Source organism: Hylaeus anthracinus, unplaced genomic scaffold, assembly GCF_026225885.1.
Source record: "Hylaeus anthracinus isolate JK02 unplaced genomic scaffold, UHH_iyHylAnth1.0_haploid 11997, whole genome shotgun sequence".
In the NCBI taxonomy this organism is placed as follows: Eukaryota; Metazoa; Arthropoda; class Insecta; order Hymenoptera; family Colletidae; genus Hylaeus; species Hylaeus anthracinus.
In genome coordinates, this window is record NW_026534344.1 from 6,470,510 (window position 1) to 6,486,704 (window position 16,195).

A 16,195-nucleotide genomic window follows, 5' to 3' on the forward strand; every position below is an offset into this window, starting at 1 on the left:
AATTTTATAGTAACGAATTGACCTCGCAACGATGTGAAGTTAATATTAAACTATGAAAATAAAAATTCAATAATTAAAAAGAGGTGTGATTCGAAGTGTTTCTAAAATTTTTAATGAATTAATAATAAATTAATTTGTTACCAAACCGTGAAACTGTACGTATGTCATGTTTTTATTTGTTAACTGGCAATGTATATACTTCAAAGCCCCATACAACGCCATGAGGAAGTAATTATAAAGCATATTTATCTTCCGAGTGTCGTATCCTTACACTAACTACTATCCTGTCAAACTGTTAATTAATTGTTCATCGAAAGTAAAGCAAACGTGACATAATTGTAGGCATACTCTCTCTTTGTTTGCAACAGACAATCGATCATAAATCAAACAGACGTGTACGCTCTTTGATGTAGCTTGAAGCACGCAATTCAAGTTCATGAGGTGTATCAAGCTCGATAATGCTGTGAGAAAATTCCAGTAAAACGACACTTAATGCACAAGGAAAAATCTGTAAAAAATCTAACTTGGAAGTGTCAAAAATTGAGTCAATTTATGGCTCTATCAATTTTCATAAATGAATATTAAAAGAGCGAGCTACATCTTGATTTTAATTTGTCTGTAATGTTCAACTCACAACCATGTAAACGTACTATTTTTGTAGAATAATAAAACATTAAAACCTGGCTATGGAAATATTTTTCTGACCCACTGTGAGTAATAAGGAGATATTTCTCCGAAAAATTCGTTCGATTGGCTCAACTCTGCTCCTTCTAGCGTAATTCCGCCCTCAACTCCTGTAATCACGATCGCGATTCGTCAAAATTCGTCTCGACCTCGTTGCAGTTCGTAAAATTCTTAACAGACTTAATTGCGCGGCCAGGAATCACGAGACTGCGGTTAGCTGCTCGTTCTTCTATAATGGAAATTTTGCGAAGCTTATCGACACGCGACAGTCTCGGTACCCGCACAACTCTACCCTGTTCGCTATAACTGTACCATACAATCGACCGAACGCCGAATCCATATTCCGTGCCAGGATGCACCTGCCTCCCTGACAAATCGTCAAAGTTATTCCACGGTGAAGCGCGATTTAGCCTCTCATTAGAGCCGTGGAAACAGTAACGGTAAGGAGGTGGACGGAAGGAGAAGCGACCTGGTCGCGTAACCGCAGCCACACGGCTTAACAAGAGAAATTTCTCCGTTGCTCGAATTTCTGTCCACATAACATACGGAGAAAGTGCAACTTTTTTAATGGATCGCGTTACACGGTGAAACTTCATCAATTCGTCAGCCCTGACCCTGACGCTTTACCATTCGCCGAACGTGCCAAGATAGATCCTCGAATATTGCAATCCTATCGTTGCACGGGAGCCTCGTTTCTTGCGTGGTATGGACGAGTAGAAGGGATCGTTGCTAAGCAACAAGTAGAGTTAAGAGTGGGGAAAATGCCGTGTAGGATTACACATTCGATTGATTACCTTGATTTTATCGAAGTTACCTCGAGTACACCTGTCCCTCCATTTGCACGGTACCTTTTCAACACGATTTTGCTTTTACGTGGATTTTAACATAATAGATTTTTGGAAATAAATACTTACAAAAAGAAACATTCATGCTAAACCTAAAAATGAGAATTATTTGTTTTTCTGTACACGAAAAGCATTCATATTGACATTAAAACTACCGTGGTCAACGCATAATACTAAGTATATCTTTGAAACAACCTAGTTTTGTCAATCAAATGAATTTTCTGTTATAATAACTATCTCTAAATATTGTAGTAAAAGTAATGCTAATGGTGGACTCCAAAAAGAAGTTTCAAGTATATTTAACAGTTTTAAAACTTCCCGGTCAATGGTTAGTGACAAATAATTATATTTTGTTTAACATTTTTATAATTCATTAATAAGTGTATAGGTTACATCGATTTGAATCTTCTGTGTAAATCGAGAGAAGATGTACTGTATGAACCTCAACTCCCTCACAAATCCGGTATGGTCTAGTGGCTAGGATACCTGGCTTTCACCCAGGAGGCTCGGGTTCGATTCCCGGTACCGGAAAATTATTTTTTTCCTTTTTTTCTTTCAACAAATTTCTTTTTTACTTGAATTATAAATATTCTAATATCCAAAATAGTCATATAAGAACATATTCGTCTTTTTTTATTAACTTTATCTTTATCTTCATACTTCTTCTCTGATACTAAGTACTACACTCGATCATACTGTACTATGTATTACACATCAGTATAATTATTACTATAATTACGGTCAATGATATTGCAATTATCTCCAGTATGTATGTATTTATATAATTTGATGTGTTTTTTGTACAGTTTTGTGTAAGAAATAATATTCTCGGTGCCAAGAGGAATATTACAAGTTAATCTTGACTTTGCTAATTAAATTCATCAATAATCTAGCAAATTATACTCCAGGCGAAAAGCTTAACTGTTTACACAATCTCCAATTAGTATAGTTTATTAGTAGCTAATTAGTTCGAACAAGCTGTTGATTAATAGCGTCACGTCAAAGTCAGAATCTGCTAGATAAACTATTCCAATGAAACCAATTACTAGATCCGGGACGAAACACAGTAACATTGTTCCCTATACCAAAAGAATTTCTCACTACTGTTAGGAAATCATGAATTGATTATGACGGCATAAAGATATCTTAATCATCTGTTTTTATTAGCCTTATACAAGACACTCTAAATTGAACAAAAAAAAAGGAAAAATACTTGATATATTTTCATTCTCAATGGCTAATGATTATCCTTTTTATAGATTATTTTAATTAAACTGAATATTGGTAATATTATTGTGATCATCATCATTTCTAAAAGTATTTCTCTTTGAAAATTGCTTCACGTACATATTTCTTTTTACAAAAGTTTGCACAAAAATTCATATAAATTCTTACAAATACCGTTATTTGAAAGCGTTTACTCGCCGTAATATGTGGCAAGAACATTCGAGCAAACTCATCGTTCCAAATAATGAAGTTTCTGCGATGTGAAACTTCGATACTTTATGTATAAATGAACTCCAAACGCGGTATCTTACATTATTCGTCCTCTCCTTTTAGAAAACCCTTTGTAAACGATAATAAAAAAAAAAAAAAATTGATTTCATTTAAATCAGGATACTTCCTCCGAGAACTCTCTCAACCCTCTTCGCATCCCCCGATAAGAGGTATTTTTCGCGGTACACGTTATGCGCATACCTCCCTGCGACCAGGTACAAAGAACTCTATAAATAACGAACGAAATTAAATATTTCAATGTGCATTACCTCACATGCACTTTCTCAAATGAGGTGATCGATAGATACAAATGCACTCGTCCACACACGTGTACGAAACGAATGAGTCACGATCAGACGTAACCACTGCTTGCTAGAACGCAGCCTGTAATCAAATAGGATCTCCGTACGAACCAGTGAGCAAGACGCACACTCGTGAAAGTCCAGCACCTCGCGTTACAAGCAGAACTTGTTCAGTTACACTCCACCGTCAGAATATAATAAACCTGGGTCGCGATAGAAATTGAATTTGTCCAGTCTGCTGACCAGCTAGTGCGTTATGGTGCGTACGACGCGGTGAAACGTATCACGATCGCGCATCGCTTTCGTTAGGGTAGGCTAATTCGACCGGGAGTTATTTACGACCACCCGTCTTTATCCCCAATGAAAGAAAACAAAAGGAGTTTCCCAAAAAGGGCTTTGGAACACGTTGATTGCCACACTAATACTCGAAAATTTCCAAGAGGTTGAAACTTTGTTTCGAGACGATCGGAGACCAGATATTTAATAATACAGTTCAAGGGGATGATAAGACAATTCGAGCTGTGTCTCAGTATTTTCCGTGAAATTTAAGGACGAGAATCCTAAACGTGTTTCTATACACCCCAATTTTCTGGGTGATTCGAAATAGCTCGTACACTTCCATTTTATGATGTCTAATGTATCATTTGTGATGGTACTAGTTCTTTTTTGTGGAAACGTGGCTTTAGGTTTGGCTCAAGTCCTGGAGACACCCTATCTCGCAATAGTTGTACATTCGATATCTCTGGTTGCGGTTTCAAAGTGTGCTACGACCGCGCGCGCGAAAACTGGAGCAAAACAAGAAAATGGTAGGCGCGCAACGCCTAACCGCGAGAATTAAGTTGAGTAATAAGCTCGCTCAGATTTTCAAAACGCACGTGTGAGAGAACCAGACACTTGTAACTGGAGAAACAGTGTACGACAATCGGAGGACCACCCTGCAAGTCAGAGCTCCAAGAGCTTTCTCAAACGAGCACCTACAAGTGCGCGGGTATACGTATATCTAATTGTAAGATCCAATGTCGGCCTTCGCATACTTCTTCAACCTCAAGAAACCGATAGAAACCAAGGTGCCCTCCGATAAACCGTGAAACGTATATTTATTTGTTCAAATAAATTTGTAATCCTGTTAATTTATTTACTAGTCATTTTGTTATCTTATCAAAGTTGATGGTCAACGAATGTTCAGAAAGAAGCCTTCAGAAAGTACCACTTCATATCATGTACATTTGTACACAATTCGTTATAATTAATTTAAATAATTTGTTCACTTATATTATGTGAAAATTCGAAGTTGCTTACAACAATAGTTTCTGAAATATTCTATGTCAGCCAGTTGAAAAAGATGTTTCAAGTAAGAACCTAATGCAACACCATTTTCCAACAATTTCCAATACAAATTTTGCAAAGCATACTTCAAAGTTTGCACGATCACATTGTACAGACTTGATCCTACTACAATAAATATTTTTCGTGTTATAAATTACTTGAAATTGGCCTATTTTTAGAGATCAATTCAGTTACAAGATTGAAGTAATCCACTGAATTCGGGAAATTATTTAAACTGTGGAATTTATTCTCGAATTTAAAAGAAGCTTACCCGTTTGTGCTCGCATTACTATACTCGTCTTCATGGTTTAACATGCCATTGACGTACATCTCCTGACGATCGCCGTTCTCAATATAAACCAGAGGGATGATCCGAGGCTCTTGATCTCTAAACCTTCCTGCTTGGGTTCTAAAGGATACAATTACTGTAGTCATTGTTGTACGAACCTTTCACAGTTCGGTGGCCCTTCGAGTATAATGGTCACAATAAAGGAGTGGCCGAAAAATTAAACTACCTATAGAAACTAGAGCAACATCTCTTCAAAATAAACAGAGGCCAAGTATAACCTTATACGATCAAAGTTAGCAATTTTCAACAGCGTGTTGATTTTTTTGGTAATTATCATAAGCTCTCGACTTGGGAATATTAAATTGTGTTTATTTTATAGATACTGTTAAGAGAATTCAAAAGTACTCAAAGGAACAAGAGTTTGGTACGTTTCGATGGAACGTAAATTGCACCAAAAACTTTCAAATTGATTACAAAAATAGCCACTAGTCGTATTTATTTAAAATAAAATAAGATACACGAAAACACTATTTACTTAAATTGTGAAAAATTATTTACTCGAATATGTACAGCTTGTAATTTCATTCATAATTACTTGGAAATTAAAGAAATTCAAATGTCTATCAACTAGTGGCTATTTCAAATAATTTTCCTCGATGCCAACGATGTTATACGATTAAGGGTTTACGATTGATAAACAATTTACCCTAAAGGGATAGACAAAGCTTCCACAAAATCTAAAATGTCCCCTGCCACGTAGGTGTTACGACTCAATATATCCAGAAATCTCGTGTCCGACGTCATCGCTTCAGAGGTGTTCATAGCATTCGAAATCATCAAAACAGGTTCAGCAACAGCTATTGTAGAAGTCGTCGAATTCATACTATCGTTCCCAATTTCGTCTTCAGCTATAAGGAAACTCCACTAAATTTAATTCCAATTAAACTTTATTCCATGTCATTCGTGTTTTATTAAAAACAAATTCCTGAAACCTTATTTGGAAAATTCCTTAGAAAAAAATACCTTAAAGGGAACAAACAGAAATTGAACTGTCCAATCGAATAAACCCTACAAATGAAATACTATAAAATACATCCCCTCTTTGGTAGATCGTGTAATAAAAAGCAGAATATTACTAGGAATATGATCGATAAACCCGCATAAGCCAAATCTTTATGGTCGCCCTCGCAATCAACGATTCAAAGTGCCGTGTATTACCGTCCGTATACGTGGTGGAGGTTGAAGGTCCTTCAGAATCGAGAGTCGTGAAATAAAGTGAAGGGTCACAGCCAGCGTTGCGCCACCCTGTTTCGACCACCTGGTTCAGGGACCAGTCGACCAAATCCCCATCTTCCGGTACACTCTGTCCACTGACCGTGGATACTGACGAATAATATTCCATCAGCAGTTTCGTACGAACAAATAAAGGGTTTTTTTCAAAGAGTGCTTTAGAATTTTATATTCTAGTAACAAAATACGTGGTCGTTTCACGTTTAAATGTAATAATTCGTAGGTTGGCACTTTCATTTAAAATAAACAAAAATCGGATGTATTCCATACCACTTGTGTTTAATTAGAGAAATAAAATTTTATAGCTCTTTTTGAAAAATCCTTTATTTGAAAAAATTAGGATAGAATTGATGAAAATTGTGTAGGGAGTTTTGCACAATTGTGTAAGAGAAGGTTATCTAAATTTTACCACTTTGGGCACTTTCTTGAAGTATAATATTCCGATTAAATAAGTAAACATTTTGTATCTTTATATGTTGTAACTTATTCCCACATGATAAATAGATAAATACTATTTATATCGAATCACTGAATGACAACACCACTTCAATCCACTGAAATTCCTTATCAATATTTTCCTTCCACAGCAAATGAAAACTTTAGCAATTATATTCCCAAAATTATTCGGATATTAAAAAGACTCTTAAAATAACAAATTCAATAAATACAACAACGTTCACAGGTTGAACAAACTGAAATGAAAAATACTTTCCGTGTATCTACTGTTCCCCAGAAAAAATCAGGCTTGATAGTTCGGCGACTAACTTTTCGATATACTGAGAATTTGTCTGCATTAATCATAAAAATTTACCGCTAGAAGTTTCCAGAATTACACGACTTAAAATGCTCTCCGTGATTTCGACGATTCCAGAGGAACATCTGTTCGTATCGATTCCGGTTCTGAATTTTCCATCAGTCTTCAGTCTCATTAAACGCTTCAAATGGTACGAGATATTCGGTAGCTTTGATCTAATCTGTTCATCGGAAATACTGAAGCTGGATTCGTTCAAAAATATTACGTAATCCCGTGTTACATGTTTTATGTTCCTCCATCACTCGTTAGTACGCAACAATCTTTATAAACGTTATCGATAAACTGCTGATTAAACGTATTTATAGTATATGCGAATATAAAAAAATATAAGCTAAACGTATATAAATTATATATAAGTACCTACGCAATTTTTTTGTTCACATATATTTTGTCCAGCAAGGACATTTCATAATATGCAAAATAAAATATCAATATTTAAGAATTACTTTTGTTTTAATTTGATATACATTATGCATAAGTTTTGAATGCATTTTGCGTATTAATATCTACCATAAATGCACAAAACCTGTTGTCTAGGTACTAAAATCAATTCCGAAAATTTCTGTGATTTAATACAAACATATATTGTAGTAAAACGTAATTCCATCCTCCAATAAAAATCAAATTTTGTATGTTCATCAGTACATTTTTATGAAAATAATATTAATGAAGTAACGAAAGAATTCCAATGGAATTGAGTCTAGATACGATGTTATTTTTATTATTTACTATCAATTTTATTTAAAAAACGTTAAACAGTCACAATGAGGTCGTGTGTAGACTTATATTCACCTAGTAAAACTCACCAACTAATTCATAATACCTCAAGGAAGATGTAACAGAATAATATAAAAATTATTATTCTGCATTAACGCATGACTTATTTCACACGCGATTAAAATCGTTCTCAGTTGTCGACCACCGAACACGCAGATAATCCTGAACATATACAACGAGTAGACCTAATACCGTGCCCATACAAGCGGGAGATACGCATTAAAAAAATGTTTTAAATTTAAAACAGGAAATATGATACAGTTCTATTTACTTTACAAGAATTCTGTGAAATCAATACGACAACTGAATTATTAATCCGTAAGATAAAACACTTTTTTGGAGCTAAAGAAAAATTAATACTTCTCTTTCTTACTTTCGTTGCATAGAACCTCAAAACTAACCTTCTTGCCTATGTTACTTTTGACAGACCGTATGATAGACCTAGCATTCTTATCAACGGAAGCTAGCGAATTTATTTCCTCCGCGACATTAGACGCAGCGACTTCGTTTTCCGAAACGGTGCTTTTCGACGAAGACCCACTATTATTCATCGCAACGTTCAAAATATCACCGAAACGGTGTACGGAATATAGGTTATTCTCTATTAGATTTTAATTGAAACTCCTCCTGGGTTACTTGTCAATTTCCACATCGTGAGATCTTACGTTACCCGTCGCTTCTTACCGACCGTCGTTTTTCTACTGGCAACATTTTCATTGTTTTCATTTACTCGCGTCACTGGTCGACGGTTGAATAACATCAGTTTTTGTTCACATACGCACGAATGACAGACGAGGTTATCGTCACAACAAATAAAAATACACGAGGCATTCTTTCGAAGAAGATAATAATCCAAAGGAGTCATGATATTCTCGTGTAGGTAAAATATGAATAAGCAAATCGAATAACCGGAACCTACGATTAGATGAGTGTCTAAAATGTAATGGGATAAAACATAGAATTGTTTGAATAATTGTAACATACCTATTATTAATGTTTCATTCGAAAAGTCTAACACGTATTCTATCCCTGACAAATTGTTCGATAAACGCACAATACTTCAAAAATAATCGTCTCATAATTCTTTGAAATTATTTCAAAAATGATATTGAAAAAATGACTTGAGAAAACATGATCATAATATTCGAGCATAACTTTCCACGTATACTGATAAAGTAAGCCCTGATCAAATTATTAACGAGTTTTCTAATTTATGACAAGGGAAAGTAAATTTTTAAAACGACTGCCTACGCTTGATAGTAATTTATTCAACAATATTATCGTGTAAATAGATACTCAACTTCTTGTTTGGTATATTTATTTATTTATTTCAATATATACAGGCATAGCCCGTTATGAAATTAATACAGTGTAGCAATTATAAACAACGACAGTTGACAGATGTCAAGACAAACAATTTACAAACAAACAAACAATCATAACAAAGTTATCGCCGGTGAATAGCAGAATTGCCGATAAAAAGGTTGTGTAGCCTACGTTTAGTAGAGTCGATATATTATATACAGTGGGTGTAGAATGCATTCGTACACCGATCAATTTCCCCAAAAAATTTGAGGGAAATTGTAGTTTCTTAACCTTTTTTTTATAATCAATGATATTTTACATATTCTCGGAAATCTCTAAGATAGATATAGTCCAAACAACATTTACTAATTAATATGATTTGTGAAATTAACAAAAAAATGCAAAAAGTGGGCAAAAGCATAGAAGCAATAAGTACTTGTACGATTCTTATGACGAACCATTTATAGTAGAGTTTGTAAAGTAAACACATTAGTTTACTGTTTCATACGAATTAGAAAACATCAAATTTCCAGTAAAATACTTTTAAAAAAAGGTTCTAATAGAGGAATGGAAAAAGATCCCACTAACTAATAACTAATTATTTAATTTCTAATAACTAATAATTTACTTAATTCAATGCTTGGAAAAGTTACAATAATTATAAAGTCAAAAGGAAATCCCACGAAGGAAGTACTATATACTTGTAAATTAATGTAAATTTCTTTTTTCTTTTTTTTTAAATGAAGTTTTAAAAATTAAACAGTTGTGCGAATACTTATTGCTTCAATATTTCTATCGATTAATTGTTTTTTTTTCTTGTTAATTTCGCAACTTACATAAATAGCTATTTTTGTTTGTAATCCATCTATTCTAGAGATTTCCGAGAATATGTAGAATGTCATTGTTTATCAAAAATAAGTTAATAAATTACAATTTTTCATAGTTTCTTTGGAAATTGATCGATGTACGAATACTTTCTACACCCATTGTATTTCTTTAAATTTACAAACTCGTGGTTCATTTAACGCGAAATGGTTAGATGTATTAGAAAAGATCGTCAAAATTGAAAGTTGCATCACGAAGCTAATAATGCTAGCGTCGACACCGGGCGTGATTATGGTCGTAAAATCTGAAGTATAAAAAAAAAGGGGAGGACAAAACCTTTCATTGTTACCGGAAGAAATTGACAATTCGGAGTCCTCGGTCAGGAGACATGGCGAGGCAGGAGGCAGGAGGCAATAACTGCCGGACGCCCACTGTGCGGCTATGGCAATTTCGCGACCATTAAGAGGACATGATTTTCTTACCTGATAAGTGTAAGGTGCACAGGAAACCACGAATTCTCTGCTCATAATAGACGAGGATCGGGGTGATTGTAAAATCCAGCTGACGGATCTTGGGCAAGTGTCAAAATGCCGGTGGCGCCATCTTGGACTCGTCTGGAGTCGAGGTCGTCAAGCTGTCACGAGGAAAGATTCTCGCCTTCTCGCGAGCACGAGTGCCATCCTTGGATTTTTCACTCGTAGATCGTATCACGTTTACGTCGCGGATGCTTGTGCGCTTCCTTTGAGCCATGTAACGTTACGGTGAACGCGAACACATCCGTTGTCAAATCACAGTACGAGTCACCAACACACAAACACACTTTTCACGTTGCTATAAGTAAAAATGATCAATCGAATTAACCACAATGCTCTCGGTTGGACGGTATCGTTACGAATGCTCGGAAAGTTAAATAGCAAACGCCTGGACACTGATTAAAACTTATCGCGATACGTTTACATGGTACGGGTTACGCATTATACCACCTTACTACGCCATTTTCAATGTGCAGTTCACGACTCGACTGCTTTACGGACAAACCACCGCACGCGTCTACAGGCAAATGCCGACTGCCGCCAATCACGATCGCCAACCGGACAATAATCATGGCGACGTACTGTTTGGCGACGCTAGCGACACGACTCGGTCAGTCTGGAATTACAACCGTGACCATTGTTGGTAACGCGATTCCTGTAATAACATTGTTTACTTTTTTATCAATTTTTCTACGTATCGCTACTTGTTTTTGAATAGAAATAAAACGATAAAAGATGGGATCCACCTACTCGATGAAACTCTTACTTTTTTATTTCTCTCTAAGAGATTATTTCCGTCCTCGGTACGAGAATATCAGAATACCCATCAAATGACTTCGATCAGTTAAAAATAAACTCAATGAAAAAAATTCTGGGCGCCCTTGGAGTCATGAAGCCTTACGTAATGTAACTGCTTTTTTTTATATTTTACGATTGTGAGTCTTTTAATACAGGTTGGATGCGAACAAATGATTCTACAGTATCTGAAATGGAACGTATAGTACTGTATTTCATTTCATTAATTGATAATCGTATTACGTCTGAACAGTTTGTTTTTTTTTCAATGTACGTTGAACATCGCATTAACTACGCCTAGACGGTTATTAGCAACGGCGGTTTAATACTTTACGCATGCAACAATATTGACACATGATTATTTACACGGCGAATAATTTTATTTCGCGGCTGAATTCCCACGGACGACATTTCTCGATGCTACTGGGTATAAACTGTCCTTCTAGACAAACGATTCGATGTTTCACCAGCACTGTCGTTTGACCTCTTATTGTAGCGAAAGCAATATCAACTGTCGCAAGTTCTGCGCTGTATACATAATTAAAGGATTTCGATCGAATTGTTCCAAGTTTTCGAAATGTAGCAATTTAATTAAGTTTTTAGATAAACAAAACAAAGGGTGATTATTTACAAAACTTACACCTTATGGGTTATTATGAATTTTGATTGTGTTAAATTATGTAGAGTCAGTTGTAAGTATTAAGATACAGTGCTTTAAAGTTTTGTAATAATTGATCTTTTGTTGCGAAGAGAAACCCCAGCTCCCAACAGTATTTATAAAAATAGTGATCATTATTACCTTTTAATTTTAAAAGAATTGAATTTAAATTACAATTTTTTTTGTATTTTGATGTTTACAAGTTTGAAACGTTCCAAACAAAATATTCCAACAACCATCTCCATGTGTTTCAAAATACAGTTCACCCGATATTACATTCTGTACGGTGCAAGTATTGCAAATACCTATGAAAACGAGATATTTCCAAACAAGTATAGCAAGATAACAATTTTGTCCAGTTTCTCTGCCATCTTCGTGAATTATTTACAAGAGGCCGCAGATCTCATTCCATTTCCTACAGTCGCGCAACATCTCTTACAGTTAGTACACCCCGTGGCTGACAACGGGCGCGGTGGGTATTTGGAAGATGGATGCTTCTTCTTTTTCTGCGACTCGATGACTATGTTTCGCGGTATCAAAATGTCATTCCACGGAATTTCCACGTCATCGTTGTCGCAAGCTTCTTCGGACGGTGCTCGTATTTCAATGGGTCTCTCGAGGACGAGATCGTTCCATGGAATTTCTAACGTCGAATCGCAACTCTCGGGATCAGCTTGTTTCGACTGTACGGTTTCAGTTATCACCAAATCTTTCCATGGCAAAGCCATAGTACCCATGGATTCCTCTGCCGTCGGTTGTATCCCGGCGTCCTCGTCGCCAGGTTGCTCCTGGTGGTCGTTTAAAGGAGTCAACGAAACCTCTTGACGAATTTTCATGCCGGCAGCCGGTAACGCGATATCTCTCCAAGGCAATTCGATTTTCGAATCGCACAATATAGACACATCCGAGAACTCCTTTCGCAAGTTTCTCATGTACGGTTCGTGCCACGATTCCTCTTCAGGGTTATATACGAGTACCTGTCTCTTCCTCTTACATTGTTCTTTCTTTTTTTGTTGTTGCATCTGAAATTTCTGACGGATACAGTAGCATCCTTTCATCTTTCTCTTCTCTTCGGCCATAATGATCGTGTAGCGTGAAAATGACAAGGGGAATTTACGTTACAAACAATGACACTTGTAAATTTTTTGGTTCTACCTAACCTCGCATTATAATTGGTGTTGGAATTGTTTGTTTTGTTTTGCTATACGCACAAAGCGAAGTTGATATACGTGGTGTCCGTTGAAATAGTCAACAAAAGTTACTTAATACAGTAGGCCATTTTAAAAATAAAATAATTATTCGTTTTCATCTACTTTTGATTTTATATTAAATTCACAGTTAATGTTTCAGTTGTTGACCTTCCATTTGTTGACACGTTAGTCATCTTGCAACAAAATGGTGTACCAGTGCATATTGGAAGAGAAGTAAAAGGCAAGATTAATGAACTTAAATAAATTCAATTTTTTCCCTGGAGATGGCAAAATTCATTATGGAAATAACTGATATTAAGTCAATAAATGGAAGGTCGACTACTAGAATACTTGTAAATTTGGTTTAAAATAAAGTAAATACATTGTTTCACTGTAAGTATTCTGGATATTAAATGTTCCTGTTTCGATTATAATAGATTCATATAATATTTAGTCGTACATAAATGCTTTGTAATTTAGGAAATTCATGATAAACTATTTTCTCTTTTCATTACTTTCTCTTTCAATCATCCATCACAGAATACGATTTTCGTCGTTAGAAATTGAGTTTCATTCCGTACTTACTTTTAAAAACTATACAGACCTATGTAGTTTGATGACTCCGTGCAATATTTGAAATTCGTACGGTCATCGTTGAATTTATGAAATCATAAATACCCAGCATGTATAGATATTTACATGCATGCGAATATGAAGTACAGAATAAGTTTCAATCACGCGCATTGACCAATAGTTCATAACTTTCGTTGCGACATCTACCGACGAAGGGCGGTATAATGTTAAAAATCCACTAGTTGCCGATAAAAGGAAATCCGCAGTGGCTCTGACTTGATTTCACAATAAAAGTTCTGCGAGATAGCGCAAAGATACGATTTTCTTCTGAAACGTTCACGTCATAAAATTTAGCTCTTAAAATAATAATAGACTCGAGTGTGAATAATTTACTTGAATGTAGAAGAGGTACTGGAAGAATAAGTTTACGGTGTTTGGTTTGACGAGCGCAGTAGGACTACGTTTAGAAGGCAGCCATCTTGCAATCCCTAATCAAAGATCTTCGGCTAGCGGCTATCGCTGTCTGGTTTTCAGCCAGTTAATATCAACACACAGTTCTTCAAATGGCTTTAAAACGAATTAATAAGGTACGTGGATGGTTGGCGGTGTTCGTATAGTACAAAGACAGTCGGGTGTTGATGTGATGTGTGCCGAATGCGGTTGAACGCCCTTAACGATTTTGCAGTGAAGCAATGTGAGCCAGCATTGAAAATCATGTTGGCTTTTCCTCGTTTTTTTGCATTCTTCGATTGTGCTTTGATTTATTTGCGTACGCGTTTATGTCGACATAGTGCATTGCGCACGCAGCACAGTGCCACTTTGTGCTAGTGGATATAGCTACGGTGACAGTGAAAATCTAAAAAAAAATTTTAAGTGGCTAGCCGATAAATTACCGGAAGTAACGTAAAACCGTGCGTTACATACATCTATATACATATACATATATGCTTGGAGCTATAGATAACTCAGAAATTACGAAAATTTCATTAGTGCATTCATAGTCCACTTGTGGAAAAAACATGACACCATGAATTTTTCAGTGACCACCAGTTATTTTGTTTCAATGCATACCGTGATTTTCACCATGTGGCTATAGGACACGTTAGTGATATAAAGTGAATCATTCAGGACTGATATTACATGACGCATGCCAGTGGTCTGGTCTGTCAGTCTTTACAATATTTTCCAGTCGAACCATCATTCACAGTACAGAGATGAAGGAGTAGGAACCTGTAGACCTAGCATGCTTCGAATGATCGCATAGAATAATACAAGTTGCCATGTTTTCTTTCCAAACTCTACTTGTATACTCATTTATCTGCTTCTATGTAATATAAGTAATATGCTTGTACTTTACACATGCTATTGTCTGGCTTCGTTATGCGTATTGAATAACATTCAATATAACTGGTTCATTTGATTATTGCAGTTTTATTGATTTTGCTTGTAATGCTTAAATTAAGTTTCATTTATCCTAGCTTTTTATTAATGATAGCTTTAAGCAATTATCTCAATAATTTTTACATATTTGGTACATGGATAACTTAGTTTCTATTATGTTTTTAGGATACATTGTGTATAAATTATAATATTATTTTATATACTTTGAACACCATGTCATGAGAACATTAAAATTGATCTAGTGCTTGTCTATTGTATGCTGATACTTTAGAATGTTCTAGAACATTTTATTTACACGTGTCTCAAAGCATTCTATATCTCATTTCAATATATATGTGTATATATGTAGAGATTTCTTTACTTAAAAGATTATGATGCAATTAATGAAATAAGGATATCACTATAGAGTATATTCTTATTTTTGAAAAATGATATATGAAAACACCATATCATTCATTTGCTACAACAATAGCACAACTCAAACATGATAACTTTCCAAGAAACAAGTTGCTTATTTTGAATCTTCATAATTTTGCATAAATATTGCATGGAAATGAAAATTAGTATAATAAAATATTGATATGGGAAAAAAGTATTACAATATCATCATTTGGTGTTATTTCTATATTAGAAACTCATAAATAACAAATTTGTTTTTATAGCAAAATAAATAACACATAGTTTTATCAAATATGGAAGTATGCATAAATTTTTAAGTGTTTCGTTCATTTGTTAGCATTTGTATAATCGTATAAATTCATATTACATAATTTTGTTGTTAAACTTGCATTGTTATTAAAATTTCTTTTCATATTTAGGAACTTCAGGACCTTGGTAGAGATCCACCTGCGCAGTGCTCTGCTGGTCCTGTAGGAGACGATTGTAAGTCTTCTGCATTATATTCATATTTGTTATGTACATATACATTATACTTTATATAGAAGTATGTACTTCATTAAACTATTTCATTTGGACTTGATAGAAACATATATGTAAGTGATATTTTCATTTCATTTGGACTTGATAGAAACATATATGTAAGTGATATTTTCATTTCATGGTGAAAAACTTGTTTAACACTTTAAGACCAG

General features: G+C 35.0%; 3 protein-coding genes and 1 non-coding gene across 4 annotated transcripts in view; 2 read left to right on the forward strand and 2 right to left on the reverse strand.

Moving 5' to 3' along the window:
• The window catches only part of LOC128889743 (uncharacterized), an 89,342-nt gene extending 78,321 nt beyond the window's left edge, over positions 1-11,021 (reverse strand). Inside the window, 1 exon segment of the mRNA XM_054147668.1 lies at positions 10,437-11,021. Coding sequence (XP_054003643.1) covers positions 10,437-10,481 — 45 coding nt within the window. The 5' untranslated portion in view covers positions 10,482-11,021.
• On the forward strand, positions 1,989-2,060 carry Trnae-uuc (transfer RNA glutamic acid (anticodon UUC)). The gene has a single exon. It is a non-coding gene; the product is annotated as a tRNA-Glu (tRNA).
• Positions 11,022-12,045: 1,024 nt separating the features above from the next.
• Positions 12,046-13,721, reverse strand: LOC128889744 (uncharacterized). Its single transcript, XM_054147669.1, has one exon. It carries the CDS (start codon positions 13,017-13,019, stop codon positions 12,321-12,323), a length of 699 nt encoding a protein of 232 aa, XP_054003644.1. The 5' UTR covers positions 13,020-13,721; the 3' UTR covers positions 12,046-12,320.
• Positions 13,722-13,996: 275 nt separating this feature from the next.
• LOC128889745 (ubiquitin-conjugating enzyme E2-17 kDa) overlaps positions 13,997-16,195 on the forward strand; it is a 4,447-nt gene continuing 2,248 nt past the window's right edge. Inside the window, exons 1-2 of the mRNA XM_054147670.1 lie at positions 13,997-14,290; positions 15,923-15,986. Of these exons, the coding sequence (XP_054003645.1) occupies positions 14,267-14,290; positions 15,923-15,986 (88 nt within the window). The 5' untranslated portion in view covers positions 13,997-14,266. The remainder of the gene's footprint in view (positions 14,291-15,922; positions 15,987-16,195) is intronic.

What these genes read in the sequence shown, in the direction of transcription:
- LOC128889744 (XM_054147669.1), bottom strand. Translation starts at nt 13,019, where the DNA reads ATGGCCGAAGAGAAGAGAAAGATGAAAGGATGCTACTGTATCCGTCAG.